Consider the following 18,862-nt stretch of genomic DNA (forward strand, 5'->3'; position numbering starts at 1 on the left):
AGAAAGAAAGAAAGAAAGAAAGAAAGAAAGAAAGAAAGAAAGAAAGAAAGAAAGAAAAGAAGAAGAAGAAGAAGAAGGAGAAATGAAGGAAGGAAGGAAAGAAAGAAAGAAAAAGAAAAAGGAAGGAAGGAAGGAAGAGAGAGAGAAAGAAAGAAAAAGAAAGAGAAGAAAGAAAGAAAGAGAAAGAAAGAAGAAAGAAAGAAAGAAAGAAAGAAAGAAAGAAAGAAAGAAAGAAAGAGAAAAAAGGAAGGAAGGAAGGAAGAAAGAAAGAAAGAGAGAGAAAGAAAAAGAAAGGAAAGAAGAAAGAAAGAAAGAAAGAAAGAAAGAAAGAGAAAGAAAGAAAGAAAAAGAAAGAAGAGAAGAAAGAAAGAAAGAAAGAAAGAAAGAAAGAAAGAAAGAAAGAAAGAAAGAAAGAAAGAAAGATAGAGAAAGAAAGAAAGAAAGAAAGAAAGAAAGAAAGAAAGAAAGAAAGAAAGAAAGAAAAAAGAAGGAAGGAAGGAAGGAAGAAAGAAAGAAAGAGAAAGAAAAAGAAAGAGAAAAAAAGGAAAGAAGAAAGAAAGAAAGAGAAAGAAAAAGAGAAAGAAAGAAAAAGAAAGAAGAAAGAGAAGAAAGAAAGAAAGAAAGAAAGCAAGCAAGCAAGAAAGAAAGAAAAATAGACTTTCAGTAGTTAGTGGGAAATAATTCTCTATTATTCAAGAGCCTATTGTGTCCATGCCCTCTAAGATAAAGGACTCGAAGATTAATTCATTTTTCTTTTCTCTTACCCAAGGGATTCCACTGCATCAATCCTTTCCATACACCAAAGAACATCAACTCTGGCAGCAAAATAACACAAAACTTGAAGGCATTCGGCTGTGGTCTCCTTTTGTCTAGAGAACACAGGCAAGCCATGTAGGGAAGTATTTCCCTGAAATTTGAAAAATGTTAACCACAAATGTATTTGTGAAATGCAGGACTTCCACATACTCCTCTTTCCCACTTCTAAAATGTTCTAAGGTACTGACTGTCCACCATTGATCTCTGCCATTGTATGTCTGTAAATTTACAAATGATGCTGTTGTGACAACATTTCAGTGGCTCTACTCTCAGTTTGGCTGAGTTGTTTCAATTGTGATGTGCCCTTTGCTCACTTTTTAAGTGGGCCAGTGTGTGGAGGGAAACTTGTTATCCTCTCTCCTATATTTTGATATATTATAAGTGATAAGGGAAACAAATTCTATAGTTTAGTAGACTAGATGTCATTTCAACCCAACTGTCATATTTCACTGGTTTGAAAGCTGCCACCATCTGAAAAGAACCTTTATTTTCTGGTTGGGCCATGTCTTCAAATGCTAGAAGAGCTACCTGATTAGAGGATTGCTCACTTTTGAAATAAAAATAAAGTCATTTTATTAAGGTCTGTGTGAGGAGAGTGTAGAAAAGCATTCCAATGTCCCTGACCCAATGGTGTATTTCAAGCCTAAGAATTACCTCAGGTGTTTTTATGTTTGTTAAATTCATTGTTTCTCTTTCCATCTGGCACAAAACAGAGTTTGCTGTGTATGTGCAGAGTCATCACACATAGAACTGAGAGTATTGCTGGGATTTAGTAAATGTGCAAACAGGCAAATCCAATAGGTAAGCTTCTGTTGACTCAGTGCGGCCTGTTTCTTTTTCTTTTTAAGATGTTATTTATTTATTTAGTTAGTTAGTTAGTTATTTGAGACAGAGAGAGAGAGTGGGGAGAGGGGTAGAGGGAGAGAAAGAGAATCTCAAGCAGACTCCATGCTGAGTGGGGATCCCAACTCGGGGCTTGATCTCACAAGCCTGAGATCATAACCTGAGGCGAAATCAAGAGTCAGATACTTGACTGAGTCACCCAGGCGCCCCAGGGTGTCCTGTTTCTTAACACAAACATTTGGTTGTGAACTCCTTGCCATTAATCAGCTTGTGAATAACCACATTATTATAAGAGAAGAAAGTTTTCTTCCTGTAGCTCTCTAGTCATATGTCTATCTATTCTCTCATTTTTCCATGACATTGAAAAAAAGACCATGTAAATGAGAGGCACAGCTTAAGCTTATACTTTGCTTGATTATTCTATTTTTTTAATGAGTGTATGTATATTAACTCTTTACTTTGGCATGACCATTCATAATCATTTTTAAAGGAATTACAGTTGCTTTGAACTAGTAAAATATTTGGGATTTTTAGAAAATATTTGATTTTAGATTAAAAGTAAAAATTACTCAGAGGTCATTGAATGATAATAAATATGAATGATCAAACCTGACACAAAACAACCTTGACAGATTAATAGCCATGAAAGAAACTGTAAAATTATGCAAATTACCCTAAAGAAAGAGCTTGTATCCAGAAAGTTTTATGGATTCCACGCCATATAAATTATTCTAGTTACTAAAACACAATAATAATGTATATAGAATATACATTTATATTATATGTATATTACATATATAATCTCACTTAGTAATATACACACAACATTTAAAATTAATACTACCAAATCAAATAAAGAATGTTGTAAAGTACAGTCACACATGCTGAATAGAATTTTCCATGTGAAATCTAGAAATTACATGCACACTCTGTGTGTATATATATATGTCTGTATTAATAAAAAAGTTGGGGAAACAAAAATAAAAAAGATAATATGAGTATCAATGGCTTTAATACAATTAATAGAAGTTTGGAAAATAGGACTAAATAATAACCATTGTATATAATAAGATGTTATAATTACATATGGGTTTCAAGACAAAAAAACTCATCCACTTTCTGTTAAACATCAAGGAAAAATCTCCTAATTAACAATTCTAGATTGGTGTAAGAGGATTTTATTCAGAGTTTGAACTAATGGTTTTGTTAAAATATGCTATATGAAGATCACCTGTTCTATCACCTTCTGCTTTGTATCTGGGAGAAAAGACCAGTTTTCAAATGATAACAGATACCAGTGGAAAAATAAAATCTTGATTTGTCTCTAGGATAATCATAGAACTTTTTTGGGTTTGAATTTTTCTCTCTTTTTGAGCTGGGCAATGACTTTCTTAAGAGATTTCAATATTAATTTTCTTTTGGAAAAAAAAGTATTAGGTTCATGATGATATTGGTCTACCATAACAATCATCCTCTGATCGCAGCTGAGTTGGGTGATCAAAATTAAGTAGTACATCAAATAGGTGAAGTACATTCAGTGAAGTTGATTATTTTATTCTAAAAAAGTATTAGTTGCTCAGAGATGTGGATGTCATGTATCTTCTCATAAAGGAACATAGTGAGTAGGAGAGGGGAGAGGAGGGATTTTTGAGATCAAGGATGGGGAGTGGGAAATCTCTAATGTTAAAACTTGAATGAGAAAAATATTTATTTCAGATGAAAAATTTAGAAACTGTACATGCCACTCACATTGAATTGTGAGCCTCACAGCCAATGTCAAGTTTTGCTAACCTGCAAGAAAAGGGGAAAATGTACACGTCAGGAGGAAAACTTATTATGACTCATTCTTGATTTGAGGGGGAGTGAGGGATTAATGAAAAGGGAGTTTTTTAAAATCACTTCTCTGTTTATATTCTTGGGCCTTGGCATGCTCCATCAAAAAAATCCCCAAGTGAACTTCTTAGTATAATTTTCTTCAAAAAAAGATTGTTTCAGAACTTTACATCCAAACATCAAGCATAACTATCAGACTGCATAGTGACAAGCAGGTCGGAATCTGCTCTTTCTTGACTAAACCTAGGTTATTCCCAAAGTAAGTTGGTAGAATAACCGTGAAACTCATTAAAAACCTTCTGTGGTTGCATGTTTCTTCCCAGGGCTTGGACAGTAGAACCTACGTCCCAGTGTCAACTCTGGGAAGTGATGGGGTGCCCAAGGGGTTGTTCTGTTGGGATGGAGTCTGAGAGATCTGTATTCCAAACTAATTCTAAAAGAGCTCTAGCCACGGTTCTTTCTTAGAGCAGTCTATCAGTTTGGTTCCTTTAACGATAGTAGTTATTTGTTCTGCTAGTATTACATCCCTGGCATGGTGCCAAGTGCTTTATTTTTTTTTTTTTTTGTCAACATTTTTTTTCTTTTATTATGTTATGTTAATCACCATACATTACATCATTAGTTTTTGATGTAGTGTTCCATGATTCATTGTTTGCATATAACACCAGTGCTCCAATCAGTAAGTGCCCTTTTTAATACCCATCACCAGGCTAACCCATCCCCCCACCCCCCTCCCCTCTAGAACCCTCAGTTTGTTTCTCAGAGTCCATAGTCTCTCATGGTTCGTCTCCCCCTCCAATTTCCCCCCCCTTCATTTTTCCCTTCCTACTATCTTCTTCTTTTTTTTAACATATAATATATTACTTGTTTCAGAGGTACAGGTCTGTGATTCAACAGTCTTACACAATTCACAGCGCTCACCATAGCACATACCCTCCCCAATGTCTATCACCCAGCCACCCCATCCTCCCACCCCCCACCACTCCAGCAACCCTCAGTTTGTTTCCTGAGATTAAGAATTCCTCATATCAGTGAGATCATATGATACATGTCTTTCTCTGATTGACTTATTTCATTCAGCATAATATCCTCCAGTTCCATCCACATCATTGCAAATGGCAAGATTTCATTCCTTTTGATGGCTGCATAATATTCCATTGTATATACATACCACATCTTCTTTATCCATTCATCTGTCAATGGACATCTTGGCTCTTTCCATAGTTTGGCTATTGTGGACATTGCTGCTATAAACATCGGGTGCATGTACCCCTTCGGATCACTACATTTGTATACTTGGGGTAAATACCCAGTAGTGCAATTGCTGGGTCATATGGTAGCTCTACTTTCAGCTTTTTGAGGAACCTCCATACTGTTTTCCAGAGTGGCTGCACCAGCTTGCATTCCCACCAACAGTGTAGGAGGGTTCCCCTTTCTCAACATCCCCATCAACATCTGTCGTTTCCTGACTTGTTAATTTTAGCTATTCTGACTGGTGTGAGGTGATATCTCATTGAGGTTTTGATTTGGATTTCCCTGATGCTGAGTGATGTTCAGCACTTTTTCATGTGTCTGTTGATCATTTGGATGTCTTCTTTGGAAAAATGTCTGTTCATGTCTTCTGCCCATTTCTTGATTGGTTATTTGTTCTTTGGGTGTTGAGTTTGGTAAGTTCTTTATAGATTTTGAATACTAGCCCTTTATCTGATACGTCATTTGCAAATATCTTCTCCCATTCTGTTGGTTGTCTTTTGGTTTTGTGGACTGTTTCTTTTGCTGTGCAAAAGCTTTTTATCTTGATGAAGTCCCAATAGTTCATTTTGGCCCTTGCTTCCCTTGCCTTTGGTGATGTTTCTAGGAAGAAGTTGCTGTGGCTGAGGTTGAAGAGGTTGCTGCCTGTGTTCTCCTTTAGGATTTTGATGGACTCTTATCTCACATTTAGGGTCTTTCAACATAAGTGCCTTATTTTTAATGACAACTGGGTGCTTTGGAGAAGTAGCTATGGAGAGGTGGGCCTAAAGGTAGAAGACCTACTTCTGGATACCAGCTCTTCCACCAACTGCTCCATGGCCCAAAGCAATTCCAAACTTCCCTGAGAATCAGGATCCCATCTGTCAACTTTATACATCCACACTTCCTTCAAGGGCTATGATGTAGATGACAAATCTCTTCATACATATGAAAGTGCTGTATAAACTGTAAAGTGCTATCCCAATGTCAGCTGTGACTTTGATTCAAGTTAATTCAGCAAGTGAATGCTGGAATGGAAGCTACATCCTGACTATCCATGGCTATTTTTGTGGAGAAGAATGCTGGTGAAATTTTCCTCAAGTTGAAAAAGCATTCCAGAACCTTCTTTTATAAATAAGTTCCAGTAAAATGATAACTAAAAAAAAAAAAAAAAAAATATTTTTGCACATCCAAATGCACATGTTTTTCTCTATTAATAATGAAGGAAATAGTAGTTTCATCAGGGGCTTTCACTGAAGCCCATGTGTGACTCCAACCCCCATCCATTCTCCTCAGATCTGATATGAGGCCAGCCTGTTTCACAGCTGATGGTATTGGGAAATTATCAGGAAAGAGAGAGAGGACATAATGCGGAATTTACCCTTTGGTAATTTTTTAAACTAGATGGCCAATGGTACTTCTAAGGGCCATCACTTGACCCTACCAACCCTGCCACAATTTCTCAGTGAAGGCTAGATCACAGTAAAAGTTGAATATGATTAACCCATGGGTACAAAGTATATTCCTTCTCTTCCCCTTTTTCTTACTGATGCCTACAGACCTATTTATCATTAAAAAAAAAAAAAAAGATACAGAGACTTGAATTACGATGAGGTGATGGCCAAGGTAGTGGGTTTCTTTATAGGTTTCTTTTCTCATTTATTATGTGAGAAAATTCAGGTATTATATCACTAAGCTTACTAAATTATGTAATTTGAAGCCTTATTAATATTTGTAAATGTGATTTTATTTAAATTTGAATGATTCATCTGTTCGTTTTTCAAACAACAAATACATTTTTTTTCATAATTCCACAATTCAAAATTCAGGAGATTCAGAGATCTGGCTCAGAATGTCTCATGAGGTTGCAGAGATAAAGTCGTACAGGGCTGTGTCATCTGAAGGCTTGACTGGGGCTGAGAATCCACTTCCAAGACAGCTGAACTCATATGGCTGTTGCAAGAAGCTGCAGTTCCTCACACATGGGTCTTTCCATAAGGCTGTTTGAGTGTCCTCATGACATGACAGCTGGCTTCCCTTAGGGTGAGTGCCTGAGGGAGAGCATGAAGAAGGAAAACACAGGACCTTTTATGTACTAGTCTTGTGAGTCGCATCAGCACTTCCACCACTTTCCATTCATTTGAAGCATGTCACTAAGTCCAGCCTACACTAAAGGGGGAGCTTATTAGTCTTCACCTTCTCAGGAGAGGATTGTTAAGGATGTGTGGTGACATTTTTAAACTACTTCATCAGCCTTAACTCTTTTTTTTTTTTTTACAGTACACACCCAATCCATCAGGGAGACCTATTGGCTATATCTTTGTAAAAAATCCAGAATTCAACCCTCTGCTACTAACTCAAATGCTACTCCTGTTTAAGTCACTGTAATTTCTTGCTTTGCCTTCCCTGCCCCCCAACCTTCAGGCTATTTTCAGTGTAGCAGTCAGACGGATCCTGTTAAAATACAAGTCATATCACAACCCATCTCCCACAGAGTAGAAGCCCTGGCCCTCACAATGATTGGTAAGGCTGTGGTCCTCCTCCATCTTTGAACACAGCTCCCACTCCCCTCCCCCCCATCCCCTGAGCCCAGCTGAGTTGGGTGACCAAAATTAAGTAGTACATTAAATAGTCACACATGCCCATGAAGCAAAGTTGATTATCTTATTCTACAAAATTATTGGCTATTCAGTGACATGGACATCATTCATCCTTCCAGCAAGTAGGAGAAGGAAGAGGAGGGACTCTTGAGGTCTAAGATGGGAAGTAGAAAAATCCTTAAATTTAAAACTTATGGGAAAAAAATATTGATTTCATAAAAAAGTAGTAGCACACAGCTTTGAGTGACTGAATGAAGAATTGAATTATTCTAGTTGAAGAGGGGTGTGTGTGTGTGTGTGTGTGTGTGTGTGTGTGTGTACATGTGTGAGACAGAAAGAAAAGAGGAAGAATAGAAGAAATATATAGATGGTATATTTAAATCAAGACTTGGGGGCTCCTTCTAATTGAAATGAAACAGGAAGGGAACCCACTTAAAGAGTTTTTCTGTCCTTTTATTTTTCATTTCCATATTACACAATGCTTCTACCTCTGCACCAGAGGTGCTTCAGATCTATATGCTGACATAGTTTGCTTGGTCTTGGGGAGCATGCAGATGGCTTTGCCTTGTTCTGCCAAACTATAGCCAAGGTTTATGAGCACATGGGGACAACTCCTCTGAATCTTTCTCTCACCAACCTCCTGCCCCCCCAACAGCAGTCCTTGATGTCAGCCTACCAACTCTCTTATTTTATTTTATTTATTTTTTTTTTTTAAGATTTTTTTATTTATTCATTTGACAGAGACACAGCGAGAGAGGGAACACAAGCAGAGGGAGGGGGAAAGGGAGAAGCAGGCTTCCCGCCGAGCAGGGAGCCCGATGCGGGGCTCGATCCCAGGACTCTGGGATCATGACCTGAGCTGAAGGCAGACACTTAATGACTGAGCCACCCAGGCGCCCCCAACTCTCTTATTTTATTCAAGGCAGTTGATATTACCTCATCCAGGACATTAAGAAGCAAGCATGTGTTTATTTTCTAATAGAAACAAGAGGGAGGGGCACCTGGGTGGCTCAGTCGGTTAAGTGTCTGCCTTCGGTTCAGTTCATGATCCCAGGGTCCTGGGATCGAGCCCTGCATCAGGCTCCCTGCTCGGTGGGAAGCCTGCTTCTCCCTCTCCTTCTCCCCCTGCTTCTGTTCCCTCTCTCACAGTGTCTCTGTCAATAAATAAATAAAATCTTTAAAAAAAAAAAAAAAAGGAAAGAAACAAGAGGGAGCTCACAGAAATTCTACAGACACTATTGATTCTTCACCCACTGCATGCATGAATCTATCTTCTGGGGAGACTGAAGTACCTGGCCTGGGAATAATAGTCACATTTATGTCCCATAAGAAGAAAAAATTGTCATAGGTATTGTCAAAGAACCCCAAAGCAAATTAAAGAGGATTTTTCCTAGGACCTCCTATCTCAAGATGACAGTTTCAAAATGAATGATTCTAGTTTTGAGAATGGAAATGACAGAGAAAGAGAAAGGAGTCACACCACACCCCAGTAGGATTGTCTGGAAAAGTCAGAAGATGGGGAGACTGGAGGTGGGCTGCAAAGGGAGACATGGGATTTGCAAAAATGGGAAGAAAGGGAAGACACCCAGAGGAAGCATTGTCTTCAGGGCCACTAGTGGACTTTAGGCAGCATTTACTCTTTCATGTTCCTACTGTAAATGTACAGAATAGACATCTTTCAAAGGCATTGTGCCAAGTGACAGTCTCTTTGCTTTGGGAACATTGGGTAGGAAGCCCTGTGTTCTGGTTTCACAGGGATATGGGATTGTGAGGATTATGCTTTGAGTGGTGAGCCCACAAGGAGGCAGGAGTGAATGTCCTTGAAGAGGGGAGCCCTCCAACCTCAGGGCCGCACAGGTCCCTGGGCATGAGGCCAGCAGCCAGTGTCATCTAGGAAACAGATCCGCTCACCTCTTTGGCAATATGCCCTCAGCCGAAAGCTGATGACATCTGGGATGTTGTGCTCTTTTCCTCTGTTTCATGGGATCACAGGACCTTTGAGTTTATTCCTTCAGTAAATGTACATGATAGGGGACTTCCTCAGATGTGGTTAGTAACCACCTCCCATCAAGAAGAAGAAGCCCTTCTTCAAAACACCAAGATTCAAGAATATTTAGATTCAAATGTTGAAGGGTCTATGTTGTAGGGAAAGATACATGAAATGATCTGACATAGATTTTTGCTCAAGACCAAATTAATGCCCTCCAGAAAATTTACCCTTTAAACTACAATTTAGTCAGCAAAGTTATTTATAGTCTACGGGGTTAGATTGAGCCCCACGTCGGGCTCCCTGCTGTTTCTCCCTCTCCCTCTGCCTGTCGCTCCCCTGCTTGTGCTCTCTATCTCTGTCAAATAAATAAATAAAATCTTTTTTTTACTATTATAAAAGTTTATTTAACAAAAAAGTTCAGTATGAAAATGCACATGACCTGATTTTTATATTATAGTGAAACAGGTACTATGGAGGGGACATGTGGAAGCAGTTGATTTCTTCTGATGAACACACCCATTGTTTATGCTCGCTCCAAGGCTTCTAACATGATGATACTATTTCCTAGTATTACCACCATTCCAATATTGTTCTGTTGCCCACTAGTTGCCATCTCCACACATTCATCTATCACAAGATTCATAAACGGATCGAACCCCCGCAATATTCCTTGGACATGTCTGCCACCATTTAATTTCAATGACAATTTCTTGTCCATAAAGTTTTTCAACTCGGGAGGGTGAGCTTTGCTCATGGTGTCTACTCGGCGAGCTCAAAGATGCCTCCAATAAATAAAATCTTTTTAAAAAATCAAAATGTAAATAGGCACATTAAAAGTTCCAAAGGTTTGAATACACTCCATATACTACGCAATCAGATACTGGTCACTGGAGATTTCAAAAGGGCAGTCTTGTGTTGGGCTGATAAGTTCAAGGCCGTATTTAGAAAATCAGTTTAAATCCAAGGATATTTGCATATTAGAGACTTTAGGTGCATCTACTAAGTCTGTAGTGCTGATGAGAATAGGCATTAGGAATTCCCAAATACTAGTTCTCAATATCCAAGATGCTTCAACTTCTAAGAAGCCTTAGGATTCCGGTCAAGGAACCCAGAGCAGAATAAAGTCTTTTACCTAATGGGGTAGACAAAGAATCTGGGAACTGGATGTTGAAATGTGCTGTGGGCTCATCAGGCCCTGCTTTACTAACAGAACCAGATACAGTGGGCTCACCAGAAGGCTGTCTTTGCAGACTAAAAGTTGCTCACTCTTTTGAGGAGAGAGGGACAGCCAACCCACCTCCTTTCCCACCCCTGTTCTCCCTAAGGGCCTTACACAGGATGCTATTCCTGGGGGAGGAGGGGGACCTTGTTTGTGGAAATTAGAAGCCCTGTTGAAGCATATGGCTGCAAAAACCTGCTAAGCTAAAATGTTCAAAGAGGCTTTCTCTGAGCACAGCTAACACAAATTAGTAGGAAAAAGAGTAACTGACTTACAGTTAGAACCTGACCAAATTTCCTTTGCACAAGACATACTCGTCCTTCCTTTTTCCTCTCGAGTATCTAACATTATGAGGAATTCTATCAGTATCAGGGACAGCGTGTCCCCACAGGGGGACATTCAGGATTCAGTCACACACAAAGATTGCAACTGAGCTTTCAAGGACTCAGGGAAAGAGCCCTGTTATTTGTGTAGGCTACAATGCCTCGTGACTTAATTTCAGACTTTGCTGTTTTATGGTAGTTAAAAACTAATAGCTAAAGATGTTGCCAAGAAAATTAAGGAATGTAAAATTCATTTAATTCACTTAAGAATCCTAGGCTTAAAAACTTCAAAATTGTGGCTTCTACAATAGATCCTGAAGGTACTTTCTGGCATGAAACTAGACATCACAATTCACTTATAAAAGTAATTTCAGCCTCATCTTCCTAGTGCACCAAATAATAATGAATTTTGTACTCAGAGAATATTGAAACTCATGACACAACAAATTTTTTTAAAAAAGCAAATGTTCAATTTTTCCTCCAACTGCTATTTTTCCTATTGTATTTTTAATTCAATTTTTTTTTATTTTGAGAAAATGGTAGGTTGACAGTTGTAAGAAATAAAAGAGAAAGGTAGATCCTTGTACTCTTTACCCAGTTCTCCTCAGTGGATCACCTTGTAAAATTTGAGTACAATATGACAACCAGGATTGATACAATTGATACAATCAAGAATGTTTCCACTGACAAGGACGCTCATGTTGCCCATGTATAGCCACACTCACTTTTTTCTGCTCCCATCCCCTAATTTAAACCTGGCATCCACGAATCTTTTTCTCTTTTTAAGAATATGATATAAATGGGAATTTTGGTGATTAGTTTTTGGTCATGAGGTGTAGTTATGGGGAGATGCATCCAAGTGGCTCCGTGTATCAATAGTTTGTTCTTTTTCATTGCTGAGTAGTATTCCATGCCATGGATGTGCCTCACAGTTTGCTTACCAAATCACTTGTTTCATTCCTAATCATGGTATATTGTGTCTTATGTCTTTTTCCCTCTTCGTCAGTCTGGATAGCAGTTTGTCAACTTTATCAATCTTTAAAAAAAAAAACACAAAAACTTTGTTTCATTGATTTTCCCCATTGTTTCTGTTTTCAATTTCATTGATTTCTTCTCTAATCCTTATTTTTTTCCTTCCTTCTGCTTGCTTTGGGTTTATTTTGCTCTTGTTTTACTAGGTTCTTGAGATGGGACATAAATTATTGATATGAGACTCTTTTTCCTTCCTCATGTGAGGATTTTTAGTGCTATAAATCTCCCACTTGGTGCTGCTTTAACTGTGCCCCACAGATTTTGAAATATTATAGTTCATTTTCAATCAGTTATATATACATATATAAGTGTAATATATATATAATATATTTATCCAAAAGTATTTTATTTTATTTAAAAATTTTTTATTTGAGTATAGGTGACACACAATGTTACATTCGTTTCAGATGTACAACATAGTGATTTGACAAGTCTATATGTTATGCTGTGCTCACAACAGATGTAGCTACCCTCTGTCACCATACATTTTGTGTAGTGTATACACTGTACACTATTACAATACCTCTGACTATATTCCCTGTGCTGAACTTTTCATCCCTGTGACTTATTCATTCCATAACTGGAAGCCTGTACCTACCACTCCCCTTCACCCATTTTGCCCATCCCCCTACCTCCTCCCCTCTGGCAACCATCAGTTTGTTCTCTGTATTTAGATCTGATTCTGCTTTTTGCCTGTTCGTTTGTTTTGTTTTTTAGATTCCACATATGAGTTACATATGAGTTCTATAAATTTTTTAATTTTCCTTGAAATTTCTTCGTTGACCCATAGATTATTTACCATTGCGTTGCTTAGTTTCTACGTGTTTGGAGATTTTCTTATCTTTCTGTTGACTTCTAGTCAATTCCATTGTGGTTAGAAAACATACGCATTAGTGTCACCAAATGCCATTTTTTTCCGTTGTCTTTTAAAATCCAAATGGTTTAACATAAGCTCTTTTATAAGAAGAAGGAACAAATGTGAAATTATAAATGTTAATTTGTAATAATTTTTTCAATGGTTCTTGTAAGATAAAATTACTAGAAGTTTTCTTTTTTTGGACATGACAAACTGGCTACATTCTGGGAAAGAAAATGTAAAACAAATCATAAATTTCATCCTCATATGTGCTTAAATTATGAAAAATGCTTTATATGTTATTAAAACAATATGTTTTGCTTATTAATAATTATAATGTTTCAGTAAAGCAGATTTTTATTACTTTTATCTTAAAAAGAAACTGGAAAAGCTTCATCCATTTTTTAAGAGAATATCATACTTTAAGCTGTTTTCCTAAAGATATCTTTATGTACTAAATGTGCACTATTTTTGTTTGTTTGTTTCTTTGTATAGATGGGCATTTACAGTGTTGCATGAGAAATCTGAACTCAGGATATTGATTTGATTCATTCTGTCATAATCAACTTGATATGGCGAATCTGGACTAATAGTTGGGAAATAAAATACTCAGGGAAAAATATCAATTCATTCTTGATTTGTTTATATCTGAATTTAAGCTATCCATTACAGTTATCATCATATTAACTTCTTGAAAGTCCCATCAACATCTAAGCTTGATTTCTAGAATCATTAACTCCTTGGAAGGAATAAAACCTTCCAAAGTCAGGACACTGGGTCACAGGAATGTGAACATTTGGACTGACATAGAATCTTCAAACCCTTCTATCAACTTTCCTCACTGCATCTTCAGTTTTATTTCTTACTATCCACCATTGTCACCAATCAATTTCACAACACTGATCAATGGTCCCCTGCCTCATGATTTGCTCATTTCTGCTAGCTTGTTTCCTATTTTAGAATTCCCTTCCAGGCCTTCTTTACCATCTTCATAAAGATTTAATTTAAAATTCATCTTCTCTAAGAACCTCTTGAACAGCAAAACTCATCCCCTGCTGTGCCATCTTAGCAGTAAATTTCAAACTAATTATTCTTGTGTTGGTCAATGCATGTTTTTCCTTCATGCCATCATCACTTCAAGACAACCATGTTCCCACCCCACCCCCCAACACACACTAATTTCTCCACCTTGGCTCAAGAGTGGTGATCTTCCCCAGACTAGTTGGATGATATGGGGTGGGGGATACTGGGAAGAGCCTTGGACACAAATGAGCATCTCTCCAGCTAGAACACTGATGGGCAACATCTGGGTGATTAGTAATCCTCAATGGATGGCATCAAGATGGGCAATTCGCTGCTGACACTTCACCCCTACAAATTCCTGGCCTGGCTTATGTTTGCTCCCTTGCTTTCTCTGTTTCCAGGCCTGTTCAATCTGTTTACCTGTAACTCAGGGTTTGGAAAATTTATTCTTCTAGTATTTCTTAACATTCTTCTGTCACTGGACTACCTGCTTTGGTGGCTTAATTGCTGCATTTTTGCAGCCTTCGTTTCTGGTTCTCTCCTAATGTCATCAGGGAAAGATGAAGCCCTCAGGCTACCAGTGAGGAAACTGACATAAAACCACTTGAAAATGTTACCCAACCACATTTCCATAATTAACCTCATTTAATCCAGTATCCCTTTACTCCTTAAGAAGTCAACAGAAGATTATTAAATTAATAGATCTATCTCATTTTGTTTCTGTTCATTGTTCTCTCTTCATGCCTAATGAACAAAAATTACTTGAGATAATTCATGATAAAAATATATCTACAAAGTATATGTATCTCATTTATGTGTAAATATGTATATTACTACTACCAAAGCTAAATGTAAGACACCATGGTAGCAATATAAAAAAAAAAAAAAATGGAGAAGTGATTCTGGCATGAATTCTCTCCTTTCTCTCCTTTCAAGCTCTACATAGGAGGGTGGAGGAGATAAATTTCTGTGACAGAAGGTAGTGATAAATGACATGAGAGAGGCACAGAAAAGGTATTATGAGAATTCAGAGAAAGAGGAGATCTTTTCCAGCTGAGGGCTTTGGGGAAAACTTCTTGGAGGAGATGGGTTTTGAGGCTCATATGTGAGGTTTGATAGCACTGAGAACTTTGGAGACAAGGACAGGTATTCCACAGTGAAAAAAGATATTTATCCATTCTTTCCATACATTGTAATTGAGCACCTACTATGTGCTGGTAGCATTGACAAACACCAAAGTGTGATAACAAAGTGATTCTTGCATCAAACTGTAAGTAATTCAGTCTAGCTGGAGCAGTGAGTTATGTGAAGGAGTGGTGGGAAATAAGGGGTAAAAGCTGTGCAAGTGTAAAATAGGATCATTCAGGTAAGAATAGGTACTTACTGATTTGAAGTGTATATTTGTTTGACACTCACTGGATTTCAGGCTTCTTGTTAGAATTTTCTAAGCTTATTGCCAAAAAAAAAAAAAAAGATAATTAAAATGCTCAATAGAGTATAAATAGCTATTATCTGCTTACTCCTGATAGCTTATAAATGGGTAGATTTATTGATCATATGTATTCACTTTATGTTCAAGTGGTTTTAGTTAATGTTTTATTCCATTTTTATTATTTCATACTCCATAAATCTATTAAGACTGATTGAAGAGCATTAAATGAAGATTATATTTCATAGGCTATCAGTTTGCCTGATGTAACAGAGAAATTCAAAATAATGGTGACATAGGTAAGATAGAAGTTGATTTCTCTCTCATACAAAAGGAAGACAAATGGTCCAAGGCTAGTATGGGGCTGGACAATCATCAGGGACCCCGGCTCCTTACATCTTCTAGCTATTGACATTCTTGTCACACATCCTCCACCTCATGTTGAAGACAACTTCTCTGTCTACCACTAACGTAACAGGATTCCAGCCAGCACAAAGGGGAAGAGAGAAAGGTGGTGCAGATCCTTTCCCTTTAAGGGAATGAACCAGATATGGCACATATCACTTCCATTTTCATTCTGCTGTTTAGAAGTTGGTCATATAGTCACCCTTAGCTGCTGTTGCTAGGGAAACTGCAAAATGGAGTCTTTGGCTGAATGTCCATATGACCAGCTAAACTGTGGCATCCTATTATTAAAAGTTGGGCAGGAGCTAATGATTTCTATCATAATTATCTGTTAAAATTATAAACAAGTTGTTTCATTGATGGAGGTCTTTTGCTCCTTTATCTATCTGCCTAATTGGCCACTACTTTTTTTTTTCCTTATGGAGAAAACAGATGCAGATACCACACAGAAATTCATCATTGGAATATCCAATTCCAGGAAAAATTTAGAGAGTTAATGAACAATAATGGACCACTCATGCATACATAAACCATCATAGTTGAGCTCCTGTTGAGATCAGAAGATGGAAGTAACAGTTTTAGATATAAAGAAATTGCTTAAGACCAGACAGGATCAAAGGGGACCTTAAGATTCGGGAGATCAAGCAAGACTGCTGACCTAAAATGCACAATTTCACACTCACTACAGCTTTTGTGTTGGAGCAAAACATTACATGTTTGTGAATGTATGTAGATGTTCAAATGCAAGAACAGAATTATATTATAAAAGAAAGAGCAATGGCCAGTAAGGAAGAAGTCCAGGTTCTTATTATTGTCTGTAGATATTTAGCTGTGTGGTCCTGAACAAGATGCTTAAACTCCAAGGTTTCTATTTCTTCATCTTAAAATAAGGATGTCAAATTAGTTTTATCAACAACACAAAATACTCTTTGAAAACCTATTCTGTGCCACACAACATTCTAGATATGTGAATAAAGTGCCTCAAGGAGCTTATGTTCTCTTGGGTTGGGCATGGGGCTTGGTGCAGACTAGAAACAGGCCATTGCAAGGCAGTCTGGTTAATGCAGTCACAGGAAGAGGTATCAGGTGCTTGGGGAACACACAAGGGGCTCTGAATTCAGACTGAAACCATCAGATCTGATGAATGAGGAATACTGAATTATAATTTTATTAATTAAAACCAAGATCCAATACTAAATTAAAATTGAAAATCAAATGAGAAGTGGAAAATGTTCAGTTGAAGCAAGATGTTGTGATTTCTGCATAAAATTTTTGTTAAAAATTAATGTGTGTGGGGTACTTAACAGAGGTTGAAACAAGTAGGGTCCCTGTCCTCAAAAAGCCTACAATGGACAACATCCACATATAAGATACGGAACTTTGGAGTTTTGAGATTTGGTATGAGGTATCTGTACATAATCTGATCATGATCTATTGTGATAAAAGAGTATGTCTTTATAGAACAAAGGCAAGGTTGCCATTTTATTGGAAAAGGGATGGAAATAAGGAAAAAAACACTTGGAAAATTGTCACAAATTTTAAGCTTATAAAATTTTTGTGAATACTTTTTTCTCTAAGAAATACATTCTTAGACTCCTTAGGTATATAGATAATCAAGTAACCTAAGAAGCCCTTAAAGAGGGCTCTGTCTAAACGTGCTTTGCTCCCAGATCCTATCAAACCAAGACTATGGGGAAATGGAGCTTATTTGCTTTCTATTCTTTTTTTCTGTTCATTGTTAAAGCATCTTAGATGTATTTTCAACTTTTAACCAATTTACACATATTTACTGTATTAAATTTAAAAAACAATAAGAAGAAAAGAAAATCACTTAAAATTCCATCAACCATTCCATCATCCATTGCTAATGTTCTTTTGTATATACTCAGAATTTTTCTAAATATTGCATATGATTAATTATACTTACAGTCTATTCTTCTGGCTTGTACCCAGCATTTTTTTAAATAAAATATTTTATGCTGTAAGAATTTCTATAACATCTTTTAATTTTAGCTCTTATATACCAAAAATAATGAGAACAGAAGCTCTCACATTTGCTTGACAACAGTTACAAAACTAGAAATCAAAAATCCTGGAACTTCCTTTTTAACTTTTTTTTTTTTTTTTGGCAAAATAATTTCAAACCTACGGAAAAGTTACAAGAATAATACACGGATCTCCTATACCCTTTTCCTAAAGTCACCAAGTTTAATATATTGCTACATTTGTTTTATCTCTTTCTCCTCCTTCTCTGTGTGCCTCTGTGCATGCACATACATATATGCATCTATCACCATACATATACCATCATATACATATATAGACTCATGAATATGTGGGCATAAAATTTATTTTTTCTGAGTGGTTTGAAAATAAGTTGGGTATATCATGCTCTCTTGCCCTTTAATACTCCCAAGGCAGTAACAATGTAGCAATGTAATGTAACAGTAGATGTTACATCCAATGTCCAGTTATCAGATTCAGGAAATTAACACTGATATAAAACCTTTATCTAATCTATAATCTGTATTCCACTGTTTCCAATTGTCCAGCCCTTATTATGTCTTTTCTCCTCCAACACGGGATCCAGTCCAGACCACATGTTGCATCTCATTGTCACATCTCTTTAGTTTTATTTCAGTCTAGAATAGCTTTATTTTCTCTCTCCTTACATTGACATTTTGGAGAACAACAGTCACTTATTTTATGGAATGGCTCTCAAAAGGAGTTCATCTGGCCCTGCTAATTTTATTTTATTTTTTTTAAATTTTTTTTATTGTTATGTTAATCCCCATACATTATATCATTAGTTTTAGATATAGTGTTCCATGATTCATTGTTTGTGCATAACACCCAGTGCTCCATGCAGAACGTGCCCTCCTCAATACCCATCACCAGGCTAACCCATCTCCCACCGCCCTCCCCTCTAGAACCCTCAGTTTGTTTTTCAGAGTCCATCGTCTCTCATGGTTCTTCTCCCCCTCCGATTTCCCCCCCTTCGTTCTTCCCCTCCTGCTACATTCTTCTTCTTTTTTTCTTTCTTAACATCTATTGCATTATTTGTTTCAGAGGTACAGATCTGAGATTCAACAGTCTTGCACAATTCACAGCGCTTACCAGAGCACATACCCTCCCCAGTGTCCATCACCCAGTCACCCCATCCCTCCCACCCCACCCCCCACTCCAACAACCCTCAGTTTGTTTCCTGAGATTAAGAATTCCTCATATCAGTGAGGTCATATGATACATGTCTTTCTCTGTTT

At 37.2% G+C, this 18,862-nt stretch overlaps 2 protein-coding genes across 3 annotated transcripts in view; one reads left to right on the forward strand and one right to left on the reverse strand.

Annotated features, from left to right (window-relative positions):
* Positions 1–18,862, forward strand: part of XKR4 (XK related 4) — a 435,155-nt gene that overhangs the window by 172,336 nt on the left and 243,957 nt on the right. The window lies entirely within an intron of this gene.
* Positions 9,717–12,134, reverse strand: LOC116643145 (small nuclear ribonucleoprotein G-like). The gene has a single exon (XM_032421936.1). The coding sequence runs from the start codon at positions 10,064–10,066 to the stop codon at positions 9,836–9,838; it is 231 nt and encodes a 76-aa protein (XP_032277827.1). The 5' UTR covers positions 10,067–12,134; the 3' UTR covers positions 9,717–9,835.

This window comes from Phoca vitulina, unplaced genomic scaffold (genome assembly GCF_004348235.1).
Source record: "Phoca vitulina isolate PV1807 unplaced genomic scaffold, GSC_HSeal_1.0 scaffold25, whole genome shotgun sequence".
In the NCBI taxonomy this organism is placed as follows: Eukaryota; Metazoa; Chordata; class Mammalia; order Carnivora; family Phocidae; genus Phoca; species Phoca vitulina.